The following is a 17,803-nucleotide window of genomic DNA, read 5'->3' as shown; positions in this document are numbered from 1 at the left end:
GGAGAGAGGAGGAGAGAGAAGAGAGAGAGAAGAGGGGAGAGAGGAGAGAGAAGAGAGGAGAGAAGAAGGCGGAGGAGGAGAGTAAGAGAGAGAGAAGAGAAGAGAGGGGAAAGGAGGAGAAAGGGGAACATAGGAGGAACAGTCAAAAGTTTGGCCTTAAACCTGAGGAGGAAAATAAATAGTCAAAATAAAAGCCCTGACAAAATAAAGGTTTGTTAACAGTCACTATGGCTGCGTTCAGACTGCAGCCTGAAGTGACCCAAATCCGATTTTTTGGCTTCTATGTGACCTGTATCCAATCTTTTAATGACAGTCTGAATGGCACAGATCCGAATTTTTCAAATGCGACCCAGGCCACTTGGATATGTGCTCCTGAATCCGATACATATCCGATCTTTTGACATGCGACTTCAGTCTGGACAGCCAAAGCACATCCATCCGACCTACACGTCATTAACAAGTGACAAACGTCACTATTCTGCGCTGCAGCAGGCGGAAACCGGAACTGTAAAATCGCCAGGTGCTCAATGCTCGCGACCATATTTGGACAACTTCCATAAACACAGAGCACGCTCGCTGCGGTTGACGCATGGGGTTGACGTCATCGTGTCTCCAGTGCGCATGCGGGACACTTTCGGGCCGTTTACCGTTCACACTGAAGTCACAGACAAGTCGCATTTAATTGGAAATGTGAACGACCTCGCAAAAACATCGGATTTCACAAAAAAATCGGAATTGAGCATTAAGCCCTGCAGTCTGAACGTAGCCTATGAAACCTACGTGTCTCCATGGAGGTGTTATTACTCTGCATGAAATTATGGAATTAAACAGATCAGATTTACATTTAACTTACATGTAGTTTTATATTGTCAATAAAAAAAGAAAGAATGAAAGACCTGAGAATTAGATCTGTCAGTGAATCAGTGAATTTTAGAGTAACTTTTGGATTTAGAAAACAATCTTTCAGTCATTAAAAGGCGATATTTAGATCACCATGGCACATTTATTGTTTTTTTATGCAAAATTTGATGAAACATATTTAACATGTTTAAGTAAGAAAAATATTATGGTATGGTAGAAAGCTAAAAAGCATTTGCATTAGCCCCTCTCTTTAATATTTAATTTGTCTTTACCACATTAGTTTGAACTTTTTTGCACAATTTTCCTCGTCAAACTAAAGAAACAGAAAGAAATGAGATTACTCAAATCTTCTATAATGTGAAAAATCTGACAATGATCAGATGTGTGGCGTGTATGTAACCTGTCTCACCCGAACACGAGCGTCCCATCTCTCCTGATCCCAAACTGAGCGTTCTGGACTCCAGTGCTCCTCACCACTCTCCCGTCGCTCACCACGTTCCCCAGACAGTGGCCCTCTTTGGTGTTAAAGAAGCCCGCGTTCTGAGCGTAAATGCAGCCTCCTGATTGGGCCGTCAGCTCCACCGGGGTCACATGGCTCTGCCCACAGCCGCCCGCTCCTCCAGGCTCCAGTACAGACAGAGTCCTGAGGGGGTCCTGCACTACCGTCATGTGACCTGCAGGGGGAGGGAGCACTGTTAAAGACCAATCAAAAGGTCATTTAACACATGAACCTGATCATTCCTATTAAAAGAACTGCATGGAAGAGTTTCATCAAGCTGCCAAGGTCCCATATACAAGGTAGACCTGTTCAAATCAAACAGTTTTTTTTAGTGATAATAAAATAATGCTGGCTTATTTTTAATTACAAAACACACTGAATGTGATAGTCATGTTTTATCATTTGTTTTGGTTGTAAAGACAATGATCCAATCAGAAAACAGAATGACCCCGAGTTTCCAGTTTCCAGTTGTTTCAGGTTCTTTCACACTGTCAGCAGTTGGTGTATCAAATGTTCCATTTGAACCAGAAGCTCTTAGTTCTGTTTGTTTTCAGTGGTGTGAACAAATCAATCACACTCAGATCTGCACTAAATCAAGTGGGCTGAGGCCTCCAAAAAGAGCTGGTCTTGGTCCACTTGACTCTGCACCTAATGCCAAACTCTGGTGCGGTTCCTCTGATGAGAATGCAAACACGGGTCCAAACCAGAGACAGTAAGTCCAAACCAGCTATTCCAATTGAGCGCGCCCCGGTTAATGGGGTGTGACGGGTCCAGACGCCTGCCCTGCGGCTGGCGGCCGGTAGGTTTGCGAGTCTGGAGGTTGGCTTCCGCTTGGGGAGGATAGGGACCGACCCTCACCATCTGTACCCCGCGGAGGGGCTCCATGGGAAGGTCACTGGACGAGACGTGCATCTCGGCCTCACTTCCAAGGCTGTGTACATCCAAGGCTCTGAAGTCTTGGATGGTTTGCATGTGTGAAAGCAGACACACTGATAACAATTTTATTGCCTGGTGTGGACCAAATAATCAAACTAGCGGAGTGAAAACGCCCTAAAACCTAAAATGTCTCTCTCTCATCTGAATGGTCTCTCCCTAAACCTCAGCACCTGCACCAGTCATGAGTCAGTGCTAGTGCAGCCTCTGCAGCTCAGGGAGGGAATTCTGGAGGTTTTGAGCTTTCACTTGAGGCCTGGTCTGTCCATAAACTGAGAATGAGACTTGGATGTGTCTCTGTCTGCAGGTGCAGGCTCTGGAGACACAGGTTCAGTTGTGATTGCCTTCATTTTTAAATAGTGAGAATGCAGGCTCCAGTTTCTTTATTCTACATATCCACTTTAGTTTGCCCCCAACATGTTATTTGCCTAGAGCAGGGGTCTCAGACTCGCGGCCCGGGGGCCAACTGCGGCCCTCGGAAGGATTTTTTGCGGCCCGCCACTTAATTCCAAAGAATAATGTCAGTGCGGCCCGTGGTAGATGTACGCACAATCCCACCCCTCTACCGCGGGCCGCACTGACAGATGAAGCTGCAATCGGTGCCCATGCAGATTCAAAACAACAGATTATTAACGCAGTTTACATCCCAAAACTCAATTTACAGCAGTTGTGAAGCAACGAGTCTAAGTGGATCTGTTAATACGAGTACATGTGCACAGACGGCGTCACCGAAGAACCAAAACAAACCACACATGGTGGTACACGTGTGCGCACTTCACTTTACGCTCCCACAACCACAGCATCAGAGCGCAGAGGAGACGCTGACAGAATCCCCCTGTTCATAAGTATGGGACCATTATTGGAGGGGCTAATAAGAAATAAAAAAACTTTGACAGTCTGTTTACCTGCTCAACACTCGGTGCGTAACTTGCTGGCAACTCGATGACCAAGCTCCACCTGTGCGTCGCCGAAATCCACGCGCACTCAGCGGCAAACACAGCTGTCCCATCAATATGCAAGCACCACAAAACTGCAGTGATCTATTCCAGAGGCTTGGCGACATGTTAGCAAAAAGTACGAGGCAAAAATAAGCATCTTCCATCCATGTTTGACATACGAGAAGCAGATACACTCCAGTGTGGCGCTTTCACACCGGCAAACGAACCAAAACTGGTCCGATTAACGAGCCTCTGTATCCCGGTAGGACAACGATACCTCCAGTAACCAACACTGATGTTCCCTGTTAATACCACGGGTCGTCCTCATCTTATCACCATGAACTCATAAAACAGCAACGTAGAACTTTGTACAAACTCACCGCATCAGCCCAGAGTTCGGGTAACAGCAGCAGCCAACAGCGCTCCTCCGCGCTCAAGAACCGCGGCTGGTTCCGAGGTGGTGCAAAGCATCCGGACAGAAGCGTGAATCCAGTTTAGCTGGTGTCCGCCCTCCGCGCATTTGGTTCTTCCCGGGGAAAGCGCTTTTTACTCCCCGCTCCACGTCATCTGAGCCCGGCCTGAACCGGAGCTGCATCTTCGGGGCTCTGGTTTGGATCTAGTCCGACTGTATTTCTCACACTAGGCTAAAAGCAGGACATTTTTTAAAGGTGAATCAATTGAATGGGCGATTGCCTATTGCCATAAAATTATTTAGTTAATTAAAGCCTAAAATAAAAAATGCTGGTTCCTACATGATCACGGGGAACACCGGGACCTCTGTGCAGGTCCTGAACAGAAGTACACAACCCCAACTTTGACTCACTCTGGAGCCACACGTTCGCACGTTCTTGCTCTGATCTTCGTGTATTACATTCTCTGTATTGGCCATTGTTGGTAAAATAATTCAAAAATGAATCGCGACTGCATCTGGACAACAATCTGTTACTGCGCTGGAGTCGTACAGCGCGTCATTTCAGGCAAAGGAGACGCGTTTCCCCCATGATGCATTTCGAATAGTTCGTTTGGACCTGCTGTCTATGGTTTGGACCCGGGTTCGCGTTCACACCAGTGTGAAAGTGTGTGAAAGCACCATCAAACTACAGGTCAAGGCTCACTGATGAGCATCTTCAATCTATCCTGAGGATCTCATGTGCTTCCTCCTGCAAGCCAAACATCTCTCAGCTGTGCAAGATGAAGTGTAGCCAGGTTTCAACCAGAAAGAAGTAGGCAAAAGAAGAAGAGTAGATGTATTAGTTTAAACGTAAGTTCTAAATACATTTTCATGTTCTGAACTGTTATTAAAGATTAAGAAAGTGTGTTGCGTGTTGTTCTTTCTCTCTTCATTTCCCGTGCAACCGCTTTTTATCGAATACTCAATGCAGCCCAGCCTCACTCAGACTTTATCTAATGTGGCCCCCAGGTAATTTGAGTTTGAGACCCCTGGCCTAGAGCAATTAGTGATCAAGACCCCAGACAAAGATGCTTTTTTAGTCTTTAAAATGGAAGAAGGTGAATCTAGTAGTTCTAATACATAACACATCCATAATAATGTTCTGGTGACTGACCGTAGACCCAGCGTGGAGCGGTCGCGCCCTTCACATTGGTCACAAACACAGTGGACTGAGCCTCCTCTCCCTCAGTAGAGTCACCCCTCCACGTCTCATTGGTGCTGTTCCCATGGACCACAGGCTGACAGTCTCTGATGTGACGGTGGGAGTGGGAGGGGCCGTGACCGTGAGAGTACGGGAGGAGGAGGTCCAAGCCGGGTCTGTGGAGAAGAGAGGAAGATAAAACATTATACAGAAATACATGTGTGTAGTCTTTAGGCAACAGGTTGGCCAAATCCAAAAATGTGCCTCTGCTGGAGATTTAAGGCCATTTTAAGTGCAAATATCAGCCTGGTATATTAATGATATATTTACATAAAACATGCATGATTATTACTGTGTCTTGAAAATGCCGTTTGAGTCAGAAGCATGGTCAGAACACTCATACTAAACGGTATCAAGAGCTTACAACTAGTGATGGGACGAGATCAAATTGCTATGACACATAAGAACATAAGAAAAATGATCTTGCGAAATTTAATCCTCCGTCTTTTGGCATGGGCATGAAAGGGTCCTGCCTCGCTCAAGCTCTGGAAAGTTGGGTGTAGCTCACATAATCAGACAGAGAACACTTTAAACTCTGTCCCAGTTTCATTTTGTAGTTTGTAGAAATACTTGGGATGTAAAGCTATCCAAATCTCATGGTACAACATTATCACAATATGCATCTCACAGTACGATATTTGCAATATTTTGAAGAAGCTAATGTGATTAAAAATGGGACTCTTTATTGTGTTTAAAATACCTTGACAAGATTTTGGTGTGAATTATTACCATATTATTATTATAATTCCAAGAATTCAAGTAAAAACATATCACTTCATGTTGTCTGTACTGAAATGAATCATGGGATATGTAGTTTCCTATGTTTATAAGCTGTTGCTACAATAAAACCTGCATTTAAGCAAAGACACTTGTGATCTGATATATTGTGACAGTCCACAATGTTATCGTGAGACTTTTGATGATACGATATCACAATATTTTGGTTATTGTTACATCCCTGTGAAATACTATGATCAAATATATGCACATTTAATTCACCTGTGGACATAAAAATGAAGTAAATGAACTATATCAACACATTACGTACATTAATAACACAATGTATAAAAATATGTGACCAAAATTATGAATTGTTTAGGTTAATTTCTAAATCTCATCTCGTCTCGATCTCGAGGACCCTATCTCGTGTCTCGTCTCATGAAAATTCTGCTTCATCTCACCCCTACTTATAACTAATTCATAAAAGCAGCATGTTTTAGTCAACTACAATCCTACAGCCCTAAGCACTTGTCCATCCACCATAATCTATTCCAGTATAAATATGAAATACAATAGACAGACATAATATCTGCAAAGTTTTTCTCAAAATAAAACCAAATAAAAGCAGAAGTTTGGAAATGTTTTCTAAAACTAAATCACCAAATGCACAAACACCAATAAAATGAATATGTATGTTTTATTATGAGCTTTCACTCTTGATTAAAAAACACTTATTTGACATAAGTTTGGCTCCAAACCCTATAACCCTTTGTCCTGTCAATCATCACATCATTTTGGCACTGTTTTCCTTATGATCTCTTGTATTATTATTATTTTTTTAAATTTAACTTTAACTACACATACATTTATTGCAGGGTTACAGATGACATCACAACATTCTATAGGTCAACAATATTTAATACAGATGGGGCAGATACAATTATTATTATTATTAAATTACATTTTTTGTAGTAGTACAGTGGGTTATGGGTCTAGTCACTAATAAAAATGATCAAGGTCAAAATTTGTTCTGAAAGTACAATATAAACAATAGGACAAAACTGGCTCTGGCCCCCCACCTGGGAATTATGTCTATCTTGTTATCTTTTTGCTGCTCATTTAGAATTTATTATTACCATTTATATTTTTTCTCTTTGTTATTATAATATATTGTGATGTGTGAGCTACTGTGTCCAAATCATTTTGTCATCATCAATAAAGTTTGTCTAAGTCTAAGTAAAGTAAAGTCTAAAAATTTCAAGCCTGTGGAATGTTTTACACACTGCTTACATTAGTCAAGAAAATGTAACATAAAATGTAATATGTAAATTCTAAAGCTTTAAGAAAAAAAAAAGAAAAAAAAGAGTCATCATAAGTCTTTTTCAGGCAGAGGTGGTAGATTTGCTAAAAAATTGGACTCAAGTAAAAGTAATGTTACAAAGTTCAAAACAATATTACTCAAATGGAAGTCCAAAGCCCAAAGTGCAGTGATTTAGAATTTAAAGTGAGTTTAATTTGAAGGACAGAACTTTAAATAAGTTACAAAATCTGGTGTTTTCAAAGAACAGACACAAAAATGAGACTGAAGGAGCTGTGAGAAAACACAACTATTCAAATCATTTCAGATTGTCACTTTAAAGCTTTTATCACTTTAGACTCACTCACAGTGGGAAGACGAAGCACTACTTTTACTCAAGCAAGAGTACTGTTACTTAGGGTAACCAAAAAAATAAATAAAAAATACTAGGACATCCCTGGTTTGGGTTGGTTGGTGATAATAAAATTGTGAAACTTGTGTGTATTTAAGTAAAATTGTTCTGCACTCAGCACTAATGTGAGTGAGTATAGTCATATTTTCTTTGTGTTCTGGTCGTTTTTAAGCAGCTTTTCTGTATTTTATCAAAACAAATGTCAGTGTATGTCTCTCTTTACTGTTGGCAGGATCAGACTGATTAAAAATAGGGACACCTGGGACATTTCTTGTATAAACTGGGACAAATCAGTGGTTTTGTATAAATCTGCTGGGACTGTCCAGGGTAAAGAGGGACGTCTGCTCACCCTCTCACAGAGGGAAGACGAAGCACAACTTTTACTCAAGTAAGAATACGGTTACTTCAATAAAAAACTTACTCAAGTAAATGGAAGTGAGTAAATATGAGTACAACCTCTGCCAGAGTCACTGTGAGTTCACTCACCTTTGAACACTTTGAGCCAGTTAAGCAGTAATAATAGTTAAACACAAACTGCTGTGGTGTTTTTTCACAGAATTCACTTGAAAGTAGCACTACTTGAGTACACAAGTGCGTGTGCACAGATGGAGTACTTTACTTGAGTACACAAGTGTGCGTGTACAGATGGAGTACTTGAGTACAGAAGTGCGCGTGTACAGAAGGAGTACTTTACTTGAGTACACAAGTGCGCGTGCACAGATGGAGTACTTTACTTGAGTACACAAGTGTGCGTGTACAGATGGAGTACTTGAGTACAGAAGTGCGCGTGTACAGAAGGAGTACTTTACTTGAGTACCATGTCGTGTTGTGTGAAATTTCCAGGTAAAGCCGTTAGCCTTTAGCCACCTTTAGCTCCGAAGGTTCTGGAAACTCACCGCGGGTTTTCTGACGCGTGAAGCCGGACACAGACCGTCAGCAGCGTCCACGCGAACCGGAGCCAAACTGCGGCCATAAGCGGAGCCAAACTAACCGGACACGGTGCTCTCTCGCCCGGCTACAGCCCGCATCCCCTGGCGGTAGCTGCGGAGCCCCGGAATGTCTAGTCGCGGCGAGATGAATGCCAAGTTCCGGTGTGGTACTACAAAATAAAAGATTAAAGTACTTCATAAACTATTGAAAACGCAGATTCATAATCCGTTTGGTCAAACTGTATCAAACCTAAACATAGTTAATAACAAAGTATAATAAAAAAAGATGTTCAAAGTGATCTGTTGAAGTGTTTTTGAATTTTAAAAAAATATTTTGAAAATTAACCTAAAATAATTCTAAAATAGTACAGTAACTTGACAGTGAAGACTGATCACATGACTGAAGCTTTCCATGTGGTTCTAAACAACACGTCATCTGTCAAACACTCTGTCAGCTGAGTTGACACAACTGTCTGAACACCTATATATATATATATATATATATATATATATATATATATATATATATATATATATATATATATATATAAACATGAAAAAACGGCGACTTATAGTCTAAAAAATACTTTTTTTTTCAAAATCATGCAAAAGTAAAAATGGCTTAAAATGTAGGCCTATTTAGTGCTACAACAGTGATGTAATAATAATAATAATAATAATAATAATAATAATAATAATAATAATAATAATAATGATGATGATGATGATGATCTAAGGATAAGCACTAAGCCTGAACCCTACCCTCTACCCTCTACTGAGCCTAAACCTCTTGACAAGTTGACAATCATGATTCATCTCGTTCTTTGTCTGGTCATTTGTAACAGACAGGCTGATGATATTTTCAGAGCTCTGCTGCTGTTGAACTGTTCTAGAGCATGTGCAGTTCTACTCTTCACCAAAAGGCTGCAGTCTTCTATCATGTGCTGCTCTAGAGAGAGAGAGAGAGAGAGAGAGAGAGAGAGAGAGAGAGAGAGAGAGAGAGAGAGAGAGTATAAATAGTATAATAGTATATATAAATAGTATAAATAGTGTATTGGCTACTGTATATATAGAGGCCTATAGTGTCATGTAAACACATGACTATATAAAGGGTCTGGATTCTGTTGATTGATTTCATTCAATACCAAGTGTCTGTGGATAGATTTGACTAAGTTACCAGGTAGTACAGGGCCAGAGACTAATATCTAATAAGTAAATATCTATTATTTTTTCAGGGAATATGGCCGCTCCCTTTTCAGTACAGAGAAACGAAAAGAGAAAGTTCACTGTAAAACAAGTATTAGAGCAACTTGACAACAGTGACTTTGGCCCTGAATTGGACAGCAATAGCGATTCCGATGAATTGTTTCAACAGCATTGCTACCAACTGCTAGCCCACAGATGGAGCCAAATCATGCCACAAAAACTTACAGGTGGCAAAAGAAACACTTTGAATTGCTTGATGTGAGCTTTCAAGGTGAACAGGTTGAGTCGTATCAGACATTGTGCGGAATCTATGCGAATCGCTTCTAGAGAAAGTACATCGCTGATTTTTGCTGACAATTTCTTCACTTCAATGCCCCTCATAGAGAAATTATTGGCAAAGGGAATCTACTACACAGGAACTGTGTGAAAAAAACGTATGTCTAAGTGTAACCTGATAACGGACAAAGACCTCTCCAAGAAAGGCCGTGGATCCTATGATTACCGAATCGAGTCCAACACCAACACTGTTTGTTTGAAATGGCAAGACATGAAAGCAGTCAGTTTGATGTCAACGTATGCTGGACCAGAGCCTTTGGGAAAAGCTTGGAGCTGGGACAAGTCCAAAAAAGAGTACACCAACATTGATCAGCCGAACATCATCAAGGAATACAACGCTTCCATGGGAGGAGTTAACATGCTGGATGCACATCTTGCACGCTGTAAATTTCCCATTAGGACCCGTCGTTGGTATATGATACTTTTCTGGCATTTCTTGTCTGTTGCAGTGATCAACGCATGGCTTCTTTACCAGCGTGACTGTGAGGCACAGGGAATCACAAGATCAAAAGTACTCAAACTTCGCAAGTTTCAGGGTTTGGTTGCTCAAGGCCTGATTGATGTTGGAACAGCAAGACAACGGGGTAGACCACCAACTCCTGGCCCCTCCTTTCCGACACCACCAAGATTTGTTTGAGTTTATCAGAGTGCAGGTGTTTGTTTTAACCAAATCACCCAATGGCCCGTCAAGGAGGAAAATCACCATCAATGTGCTGTGTTGTTAGTGTCATTTTTTATCAGTCGTGATTTTAGCCTTTTGTTCTTTTTTTGGTTGGCCAAAGTGTGTTTTTCTCTGCATCAGCAAAAAAGAAAAGGCTACAACACTGTCTAGTTTTATTTCCTCTCTCTAGTTTTATTTCCTCTCTCTCTGTGGCCTAGTATTCTTGTTTCGGTTGGCCAAAGTATGTTTGTATATTTGAAATGCAGTTCTAACATGCAAAAAATAAAGCAAAAAAAGCATTGTTAAATGTAGCTGTGTGGTTGACTGATTATTTTCCTAAATTTAAAATAGTTTGCATTGATAGTTACTGTGATTCTTTGAAATGATACGCCTAAATCCCAATGGGTCAGAATTGGCCCAAATCCTAAATTAGGGAATAAAGGGTTAAAATGGAAAAAGTTGATATTTTGGTGTTCAGTGAACTTATAGCAATCATTTAATGCATAGTTCATAATTTTCCAAAGAAAAAAAGGGTTCTTGGGTTCTCCAGGGTTAAGAGTTCAATCAGGGTTACTCTCGTGTGAAACAGACGATTCAAAGTTTCTTGTTTCATTAAACAGGTTTAAACAGGTTTAGAGCAGAGTTAGAAAAGTCACATAGTAAACCCCGAGTGTAGCAGAGGACACAAAACATCATCAGAGAATCCCACAATACAGGAGCTTCACAGAGTGAATGTGCTAAACAAAAATACACTCTAATGAATTTAAAACTTATTTTAGATTTTTAGAACAGCCTTTACCTTTACATACATGCAAACATACATACACATACATACATACATGCATAAATGCATACATACATACATGCATCATTCAGACATTTGTCCTGTTCCTACACTTTGTTTATCCAGCTGAGTCTTCAGTTCTATTGTCTATGTAATTATTATTATTATGCATCTAGAAACCATGTGAACATATGTGACATATGACCGTGTACACATGTGTAATTGTGACACATAGTAATGTGTTTTAACATTATGTTTTATTTTTGTATGTATTCATAATAAGTTATTACTTACTCCAAATTAGCAATTTGAGTAATAACATTATTTAACCTGTAATTACACCCACATTTATCATGGGCCACATTTATTCATGGTAAAGATGTTTAGGTGCTCCTCAGCTAAGATGAACAGAAACCACCATTTTACTGTTTCACTTCTGCAGGAAAGTAGAAGTTAAACCTAATCTTTATGGACACATCACTATTAGCACACATGAGGAACAGCAGCAGACAGAATGTGCAGGAGGGAGGCCTGATGCAACCAGAGGCCCCACAGGTCTGCTGCAGTCTGGACCTCCTCCTCCTCCTCCTCTGTGAGTCTGGACATGGACAGTGGAGACATGACCCTGTGTACTTGGATCATTCAGTCTGATGTATCTCTCGTCTTCTGGAGGAGGAAGAGCAGAATGGTTGTTACGTCTGACTGGTTGAAAGTTCTGTCCTGCAGAGTGAAAACCTGTAATGACACATACATTCAGAAAACTACAAAACTATTAGAGGAAAATGAGGTTCACAGGGCATGTACATTCACATCCAAAGGCAGTTTATATAAATCTAAACAGCTAAATCCCACACATTTGAGAAATGTGTATTTTCACAAATTAAATAATGATTTCAACATGAGCATGATTCATTTGCAGCTCTTATTATTATTGGAGTTTTCAATGTAACATGTCCCAGACCTAAACAGAGGCAGAAGTCTGGGTCAGCACCTCCTGCTCAGTGTTGGCTTTACTTTGTCATCTGCATTTGACCCATTTCATGAATCATGAGCGTCTCATCAGCCAACTGTTCTGTGGCCCCAGCAGTGTGTTGTGTTCTCATACAGGAAGCTGCAGATGAGAAAAGAACATGAATATCAAACAACTTTTCATCGTGTTAGCTGCAGATTACTAATCAAACTTTTAACTCAAATCTCCGAGGTTCACGCAGTTAAAATAAACTTATTTGACAGTTTTGTGGGAGTTATGGCTGTATTTTACATTTACAGTTGTGTTAGTGATTTCCTAAAGTTAAAAGCGTGTTACTCACATGTTTTCTCCGTCTTCCAGATGGTCGTTTTGCTCCGTGTTTATATGTGGGAACAAATTCCATAACGTAAAAACAATCTTATTTAATAAACATTTATTTGTGGTCAAAATAAATTGTTTCGTCGCCCCATAGGTCTACATAAAAGTAGAGATGACATCTTCGGTGGAGGTCACGTGTTTCCGGTCTAGAGTGGAGCTCCACTTTCCCCATGTGTCTGCTGCCAGAGCCTCTTGAGGTGGTATTGTGAGGTCAGAGGTCCTCCTCTCCAATATGGCAGAAGAGAGGCAAAGAGAAACTTCATGGTTGCCTGTCTCATTCTTTCCCTGTGTTTTACAGGTCAGTATCGAAGTAAAAACCACATTATATTGGTCATAAACAATAAGCAACGAACACAGCTAGCTGTGAGAATATACATCAGTTGCTAAATACTGTGTTTTTGTCAAGTTTAAGCCATGTAAAAAGATGTGAAAAGACAGGTCAAGGCGAAGCTACGGGCGCCATTCTGAGTTTATTGCACATTTATTTTAAGCTCGTTTTTCTAACTGAGAATGTGTTAAAATGCTCCGACATTGTTTTAATTGTAAAAGAGTAAATCTAATGTTCATAGGTTCAGAAGTAAAACTTAAAAGGGGCTCAAGCTGAAGCTAAAATCCAGTCAGTAGTACACGGTTACTACCCTGCGATAGGAGGGTTTCAGTCACGTGATCACGATGATGCGCGAATTTCAAGTGGAGGGCAGGAAGTGAAGACAAACACGACAAATACGGCTATGGAGAACACAGATATGGAGAAGAGTTCTTATTGTCAGGATTTAGAGCCAGTAGCAAGGCAAAAGTACGAGCAGTTAGTCGACAAATATATTGGGCGTGACCCTGACTTTATTGAAAATGAGAGAATTTTCAACCGAAGTAAAAGATTTGCCAACAATCGAGGCAGAGGAGATCACAAACTATTTAGCTCTTCAGACATCGTTCTACACCAGACAACAGATGAAGATGTACAAAAGTTTGGAGGCATAGAACTTTTTTTGTCAGTGGATGGGTCCTCAACCTTGGTGCAAAACGCCTAAATGATGATTACGGTTTGGTCTTCGCTGGGGTGAGTGTTTCTCTTATTTTATGTGTATAGACGTTATGGGAAAAACTGCAGTGTATCGGCAATAGCCTCTATCTGAACTATTTAATGTCAACAAACATTGTTAGCCTTTAGTTGTTAATGATTTGTTTATGTTTAGGTAAACCACAAAAAACAATTTATCTTTGTAAAATACCTTTGTTGAAGTGTTCACTGCAGACACGAGCATTTGCGGATTCTGCTCCTCCCGACTGCAAACAGGTTTGTAATCCACTTTTTACGGCGTTGTTCTGTCAACTTTTCCCATTTCTGACCTTTGTGGACGACTATATTCGGTACTCTAAAAAAATCACTTTTCCTTCTCTTGGTTAGAACAATTGGCACAGCCGTAAACTACACAACACATCGGCATTTTCCTCCAGTCAGTTCACTTCCTGCCCTCCATCTGATTTTGCGTGCTGACAAACGTAGCCCTGTGATGTCACGTGAAACCCAGATATTCACGAGGAGATGGCGGTTATATATTAGAAACAGTATGTTAAAAGCAGACCAGCTGTGGTTGTAGAAATTGATAAGTGTATTTTGGTTACAATCTAAGAATTAAATAGTAATGTGTAAACAATGTTAATGTGAACAGAAATGCTAAATGGAAATGTTTGCTGTACGTGATCTTAAAACATAATTTTGATGTGTTTGATGAGATTTTATTACATGATTGTAAATTGTAAACTAAGAACAGTGGTAAAAGCTGAATATTGAAATGAAAAATACATGATTGTATAAATAAATATGGCAGAAGCGAGGCAAAGAGAAACTTCACGGTTGCATGTCTCATTCTTTCCTTGTGTTTTACAGGAAACATTTAATCTGCCCAACAGGCCCAGAACCTGAGTCTGTTATATAATTCACCACACAACATGTACATGAAGATCATGAAGATACAAACAACAACAGTGCACTGGTCACACAGGTGCATTTATAACACAACCTTATGTATCACACAACCTTATGTATAACACAAACTTATGTATAACACAGCCTTATGTATAACACAGCCGTCCTACAGCCTGATGTGTGTATAAGCATTAAATTCAACTTTTAGTGGGTTCTTGTGTATCTGCTTCCCATTTGCATCCTATGAAAAGGTTGAATATTTCTCTACTGAGCCTAAACCTCTTGACAAGTTGACAATCATGATTCATCTCGTTCTTTGTCTGGTCATTTGTAACAGACAGGCTGATAATATTTTCAGAGCTCTGCTGCTGTTGAACTGTTCTAGAGCATGTGCAGTTCTACTCTTCACCACCAGGCTCTTCTACTCTTGGGCGGCAGTAGCTCAGTTGGTAGAGCATTCGCCCACTGATCTGAAGGTTGGCAGTTCAAATCCAGCTCTCGACATAAACATCACAGGTTGAGTGGTCAGATCCACTGACCCACAGGTTGGCTGGTGTGATTCCAGCTCCCACAGATGAATGCTGCCGTTGTGTCCTTGGGCAAGACACTTAACCCACCTTGCCCACAGTGTCTGCGTACACTGGTGTATGAATGTGTGTGTGAATGGGTGAGTGGTTCCTTGTTGTAAAGCGCTTTGAGTGCCTTGAAGGTGGAAAAGCGCTATAGAAAAATGTGACCATTGACCATTTACCAGGCTGCAGTGGCTGAAGGAAACTGCAGTGGTTTGTTTGTGTCAGGCTCCTGCAGCCCCCTGATCTCATATACAGATCAGCCCTAAAGGTCACGGATATGAAGCACTGTGTTATAGCATCACTTATCCCAAAGTGTCTGTTAAAAGTCACACCTCTGCCTGTAAGAAAAGCAACAACATTGTTTTATTTTTTCTGATGAATGCTTTATTTGTGTCATTAAAGGTACAAGTTACAAAAGCAGAGGAGCACATGTTTATTAAAAGCAACGTTCATAAACTGAATATATAGTGCAGGTTAAACCAAGATGATCTGTGACCAGAGCAGAGTTTTGTGCTACGTCCTTGAACAAAAAGACGTAGTTCTAGATCATTCATTAAAGGGACCATGTTACGCTATTTTCTGATTTATGTTATAATGTTTTTTCCTCTGCACAAACATCCCTGAAGTCGTGTTTCATTCACACACAAACACAACTCTGGGTTTGTTTTTGAGGAGGCAAAAACATTCTAACACGGCTTAAAGCTCACAAGAGTGAATGTAAAATGTAATATAGGACCTTTAATCATCAGTATATTTGATTAGGTTTAGCGTGACGCTCTGTGGAAACAAAATGCACGGGACATCCATTCTCACACGTGATGGTGATGTAGCCTGTGATTGGTTTTTCTGAGTAATCACAGGGGAGAGGTGCATCAGGGTTCTTGGCAACACATTTAACTACATGGAACTTTGTGGAGCTCGTGCAGTTGACTGGGGCCTTGAACCCTTTGCCTTTGCAGACGTCCAGCACTGCTCTGATGTTTGTTTTTCTGTTTTTCCGATTTCCAGTTATGATGGTGTTACAGGGTTTACACTGTTTCTGATTAATTTTTGGCAGGAGGTCTTTCATAAAGTCAGTACAGTCCACTTCAGTGCGTTTGTCATAAGTATGCTTGAGCAGAAACTTCTCGTACCCTGGAACGGGGCATTTTTTAGGCTCTGACAGGGCCGGCAGGAGCTCAGCTGACAGGAGCTCAGCCGACAGGAGCTGAGGCGACAGGAGCTGAGCCGACAGGAGCAGAGCAAACAGGAGCTGCATGTCTGTGAAGAGAAAGGCACAAACAAACACATTTACCACAGGTTATGGCACAAACACTCCTGTGTCTCCTGTAGAGGCTGTCTTATTTCCTATTGATACTTTGCAGCTGATGCCATCAAGATTCTGTGGAGGTGTGATGCTAACTGTAGGCACTGCTCTGTCTGAAGTTCTGTTTCTCAAGTTAGAATTGAATCTGATCTTTGTTTTAACACAATCTGACCAGAAAGATCTGAGTTAGTTGGAACTAGAACAGGTGAGCTGATCTGTGCTGTTGAACAAGTTCCTCTCAAATAAAATCATAAAATTAGCATTAGACAGCAGTTCTTCAGTTAGTCAGTTCTCAGTTAGTCACTCTCATCTTTTAGTTAAATATCAAACTCCTTAACAGAGCTCCAGAAAATGTTTAAATCTATTTTGTATTTTTTCCTTAATAAACCCCCCACCATCTTGATGCTGTTGCAAAGTATGAATAGGCCCCTGTGTCTCCTGTAGACACACAGATAAAGTGTGTGTGGATGTAGAGTCTTACTCAGGTTGAGATGTTCAGGTGGGTCCTGGGTCTGATGGGTCCAATGGGTCTGATGGGTCTGAAGCTCAGGTTGTGTGTCAGGTGACAGATGTTTCTGGAGCAGAGTCCAGGGCTGGTGTCTCTCCTCTCAGCCTGCACGTCTTATAAAGATCTGTGAAACCACAACAAAACCACTGACCTTAGATCATGAAGACAAGAGGTTATCTTATTGGAAACTTTATACACAGAGTTCTGTGGAGAGTTTCAGAAGCAGTTTTTAGTTTCAATTAGTTTCAGTTCCTGTCAGCTGTGTTTGTGGTGGTCAGAACATTCTGCAGACACCAAGAAGCTGCAGTGGCCACGCTGGCTTTACGACTGGTCAAACAGAATCAGTAATGTGTGGTGACTTTTATGGATAGTCAAAGCAGACTGGGAGTGGACATTAATATTTAGCTGATAACAATTTAATAACACCACTCTTTATGCATACATGCATACATACATACATACATACATGCATACATGCATGCATGCATACATACATACATACATGCAAATATACATACATGCATCACAAACATACATTTTACTATGTGTAGTTTGATGTATTTTAGCATGAGTGCGTGTGTGCGTGTGTACGTGTGTGTGTGTGTGTGTTTGTGTTGTTTGGTTGTGTTGAGTCGGGCAGGTGTGGGGGTTGGGTTGGTGGGTGGAAATGTGGGATTGTTTTTAATCTCTGTAAAGCACTTTGTGTTACATTTTTGTATGAAAAGTGCTTTATAAATAAAGTTTGATTTGATTTGATACATACATACATACATACATACATACACACATACAAACATACATACATGCATCATTCAGACATTTGTCCTGTTCCTACACCTTGTTTATCCAGCTGAGTCTTCAGTTCTATTGTCTATGTAATTATTATTATTATAAGTAAGTAAGTAAGTAAG

The 17,803-nt window shown here is 40.5% G+C and overlaps 2 protein-coding genes across 2 annotated transcripts in view; both read right to left on the bottom strand.

The window, feature by feature from the left end:
• The window catches only part of LOC110168494 (N-acetylglucosamine-1-phosphodiester alpha-N-acetylglucosaminidase), a 19,473-nt gene extending 11,087 nt beyond the window's left edge, over window positions 1–8,386 (bottom strand). The window contains 3 exon segments of the mRNA XM_020933933.2: window positions 1,271–1,535; window positions 4,797–4,999; window positions 8,209–8,386. Coding sequence (XP_020789592.2) covers window positions 1,271–1,535; window positions 4,797–4,999; window positions 8,209–8,285 — 545 coding nt within the window. The 5' untranslated portion in view covers window positions 8,286–8,386.
• A 7,080-nt stretch (window positions 8,387–15,466) lies between these two features.
• Window positions 15,467–17,029, bottom strand: LOC110157911 (amphinase-3-like). The gene is made up of 2 exons (XM_055164146.1): window positions 16,866–17,029; window positions 15,467–16,338 (listed from the first exon to the last, which is right to left on the bottom strand). The coding sequence occupies exon 2, from the start codon at window positions 16,334–16,336 to the stop codon at window positions 15,824–15,826; it is 513 nt and encodes a 170-aa protein (XP_055020121.1). The 5' UTR covers window positions 16,337–16,338; window positions 16,866–17,029; the 3' UTR covers window positions 15,467–15,823.
• Window positions 17,030–17,803: the final 774 nt, after the last annotated feature.

The sequence above is a fragment of the Boleophthalmus pectinirostris genome, unplaced genomic scaffold, assembly GCF_026225935.1.
Source record: "Boleophthalmus pectinirostris isolate CB_2022bp ecotype Guang Dong unplaced genomic scaffold, ASM2622593v1 HiC_scaffold_6, whole genome shotgun sequence".
NCBI classification, from domain to species: domain Eukaryota; kingdom Metazoa; phylum Chordata; class Actinopteri; order Gobiiformes; family Gobiidae; genus Boleophthalmus; species Boleophthalmus pectinirostris.
This window is presented reverse-complemented; position numbering and strand designations above follow the sequence as displayed.

Bases quoted from the DNA above. Each gene is read 5' to 3' on its own strand.
- LOC110157911 (XM_055164146.1), bottom strand. From the start codon at position 16,336: ATGCAGCTCCTGTTTGCTCTGCTCCTGTCGGCTCAGCTCCTGTCGCCT.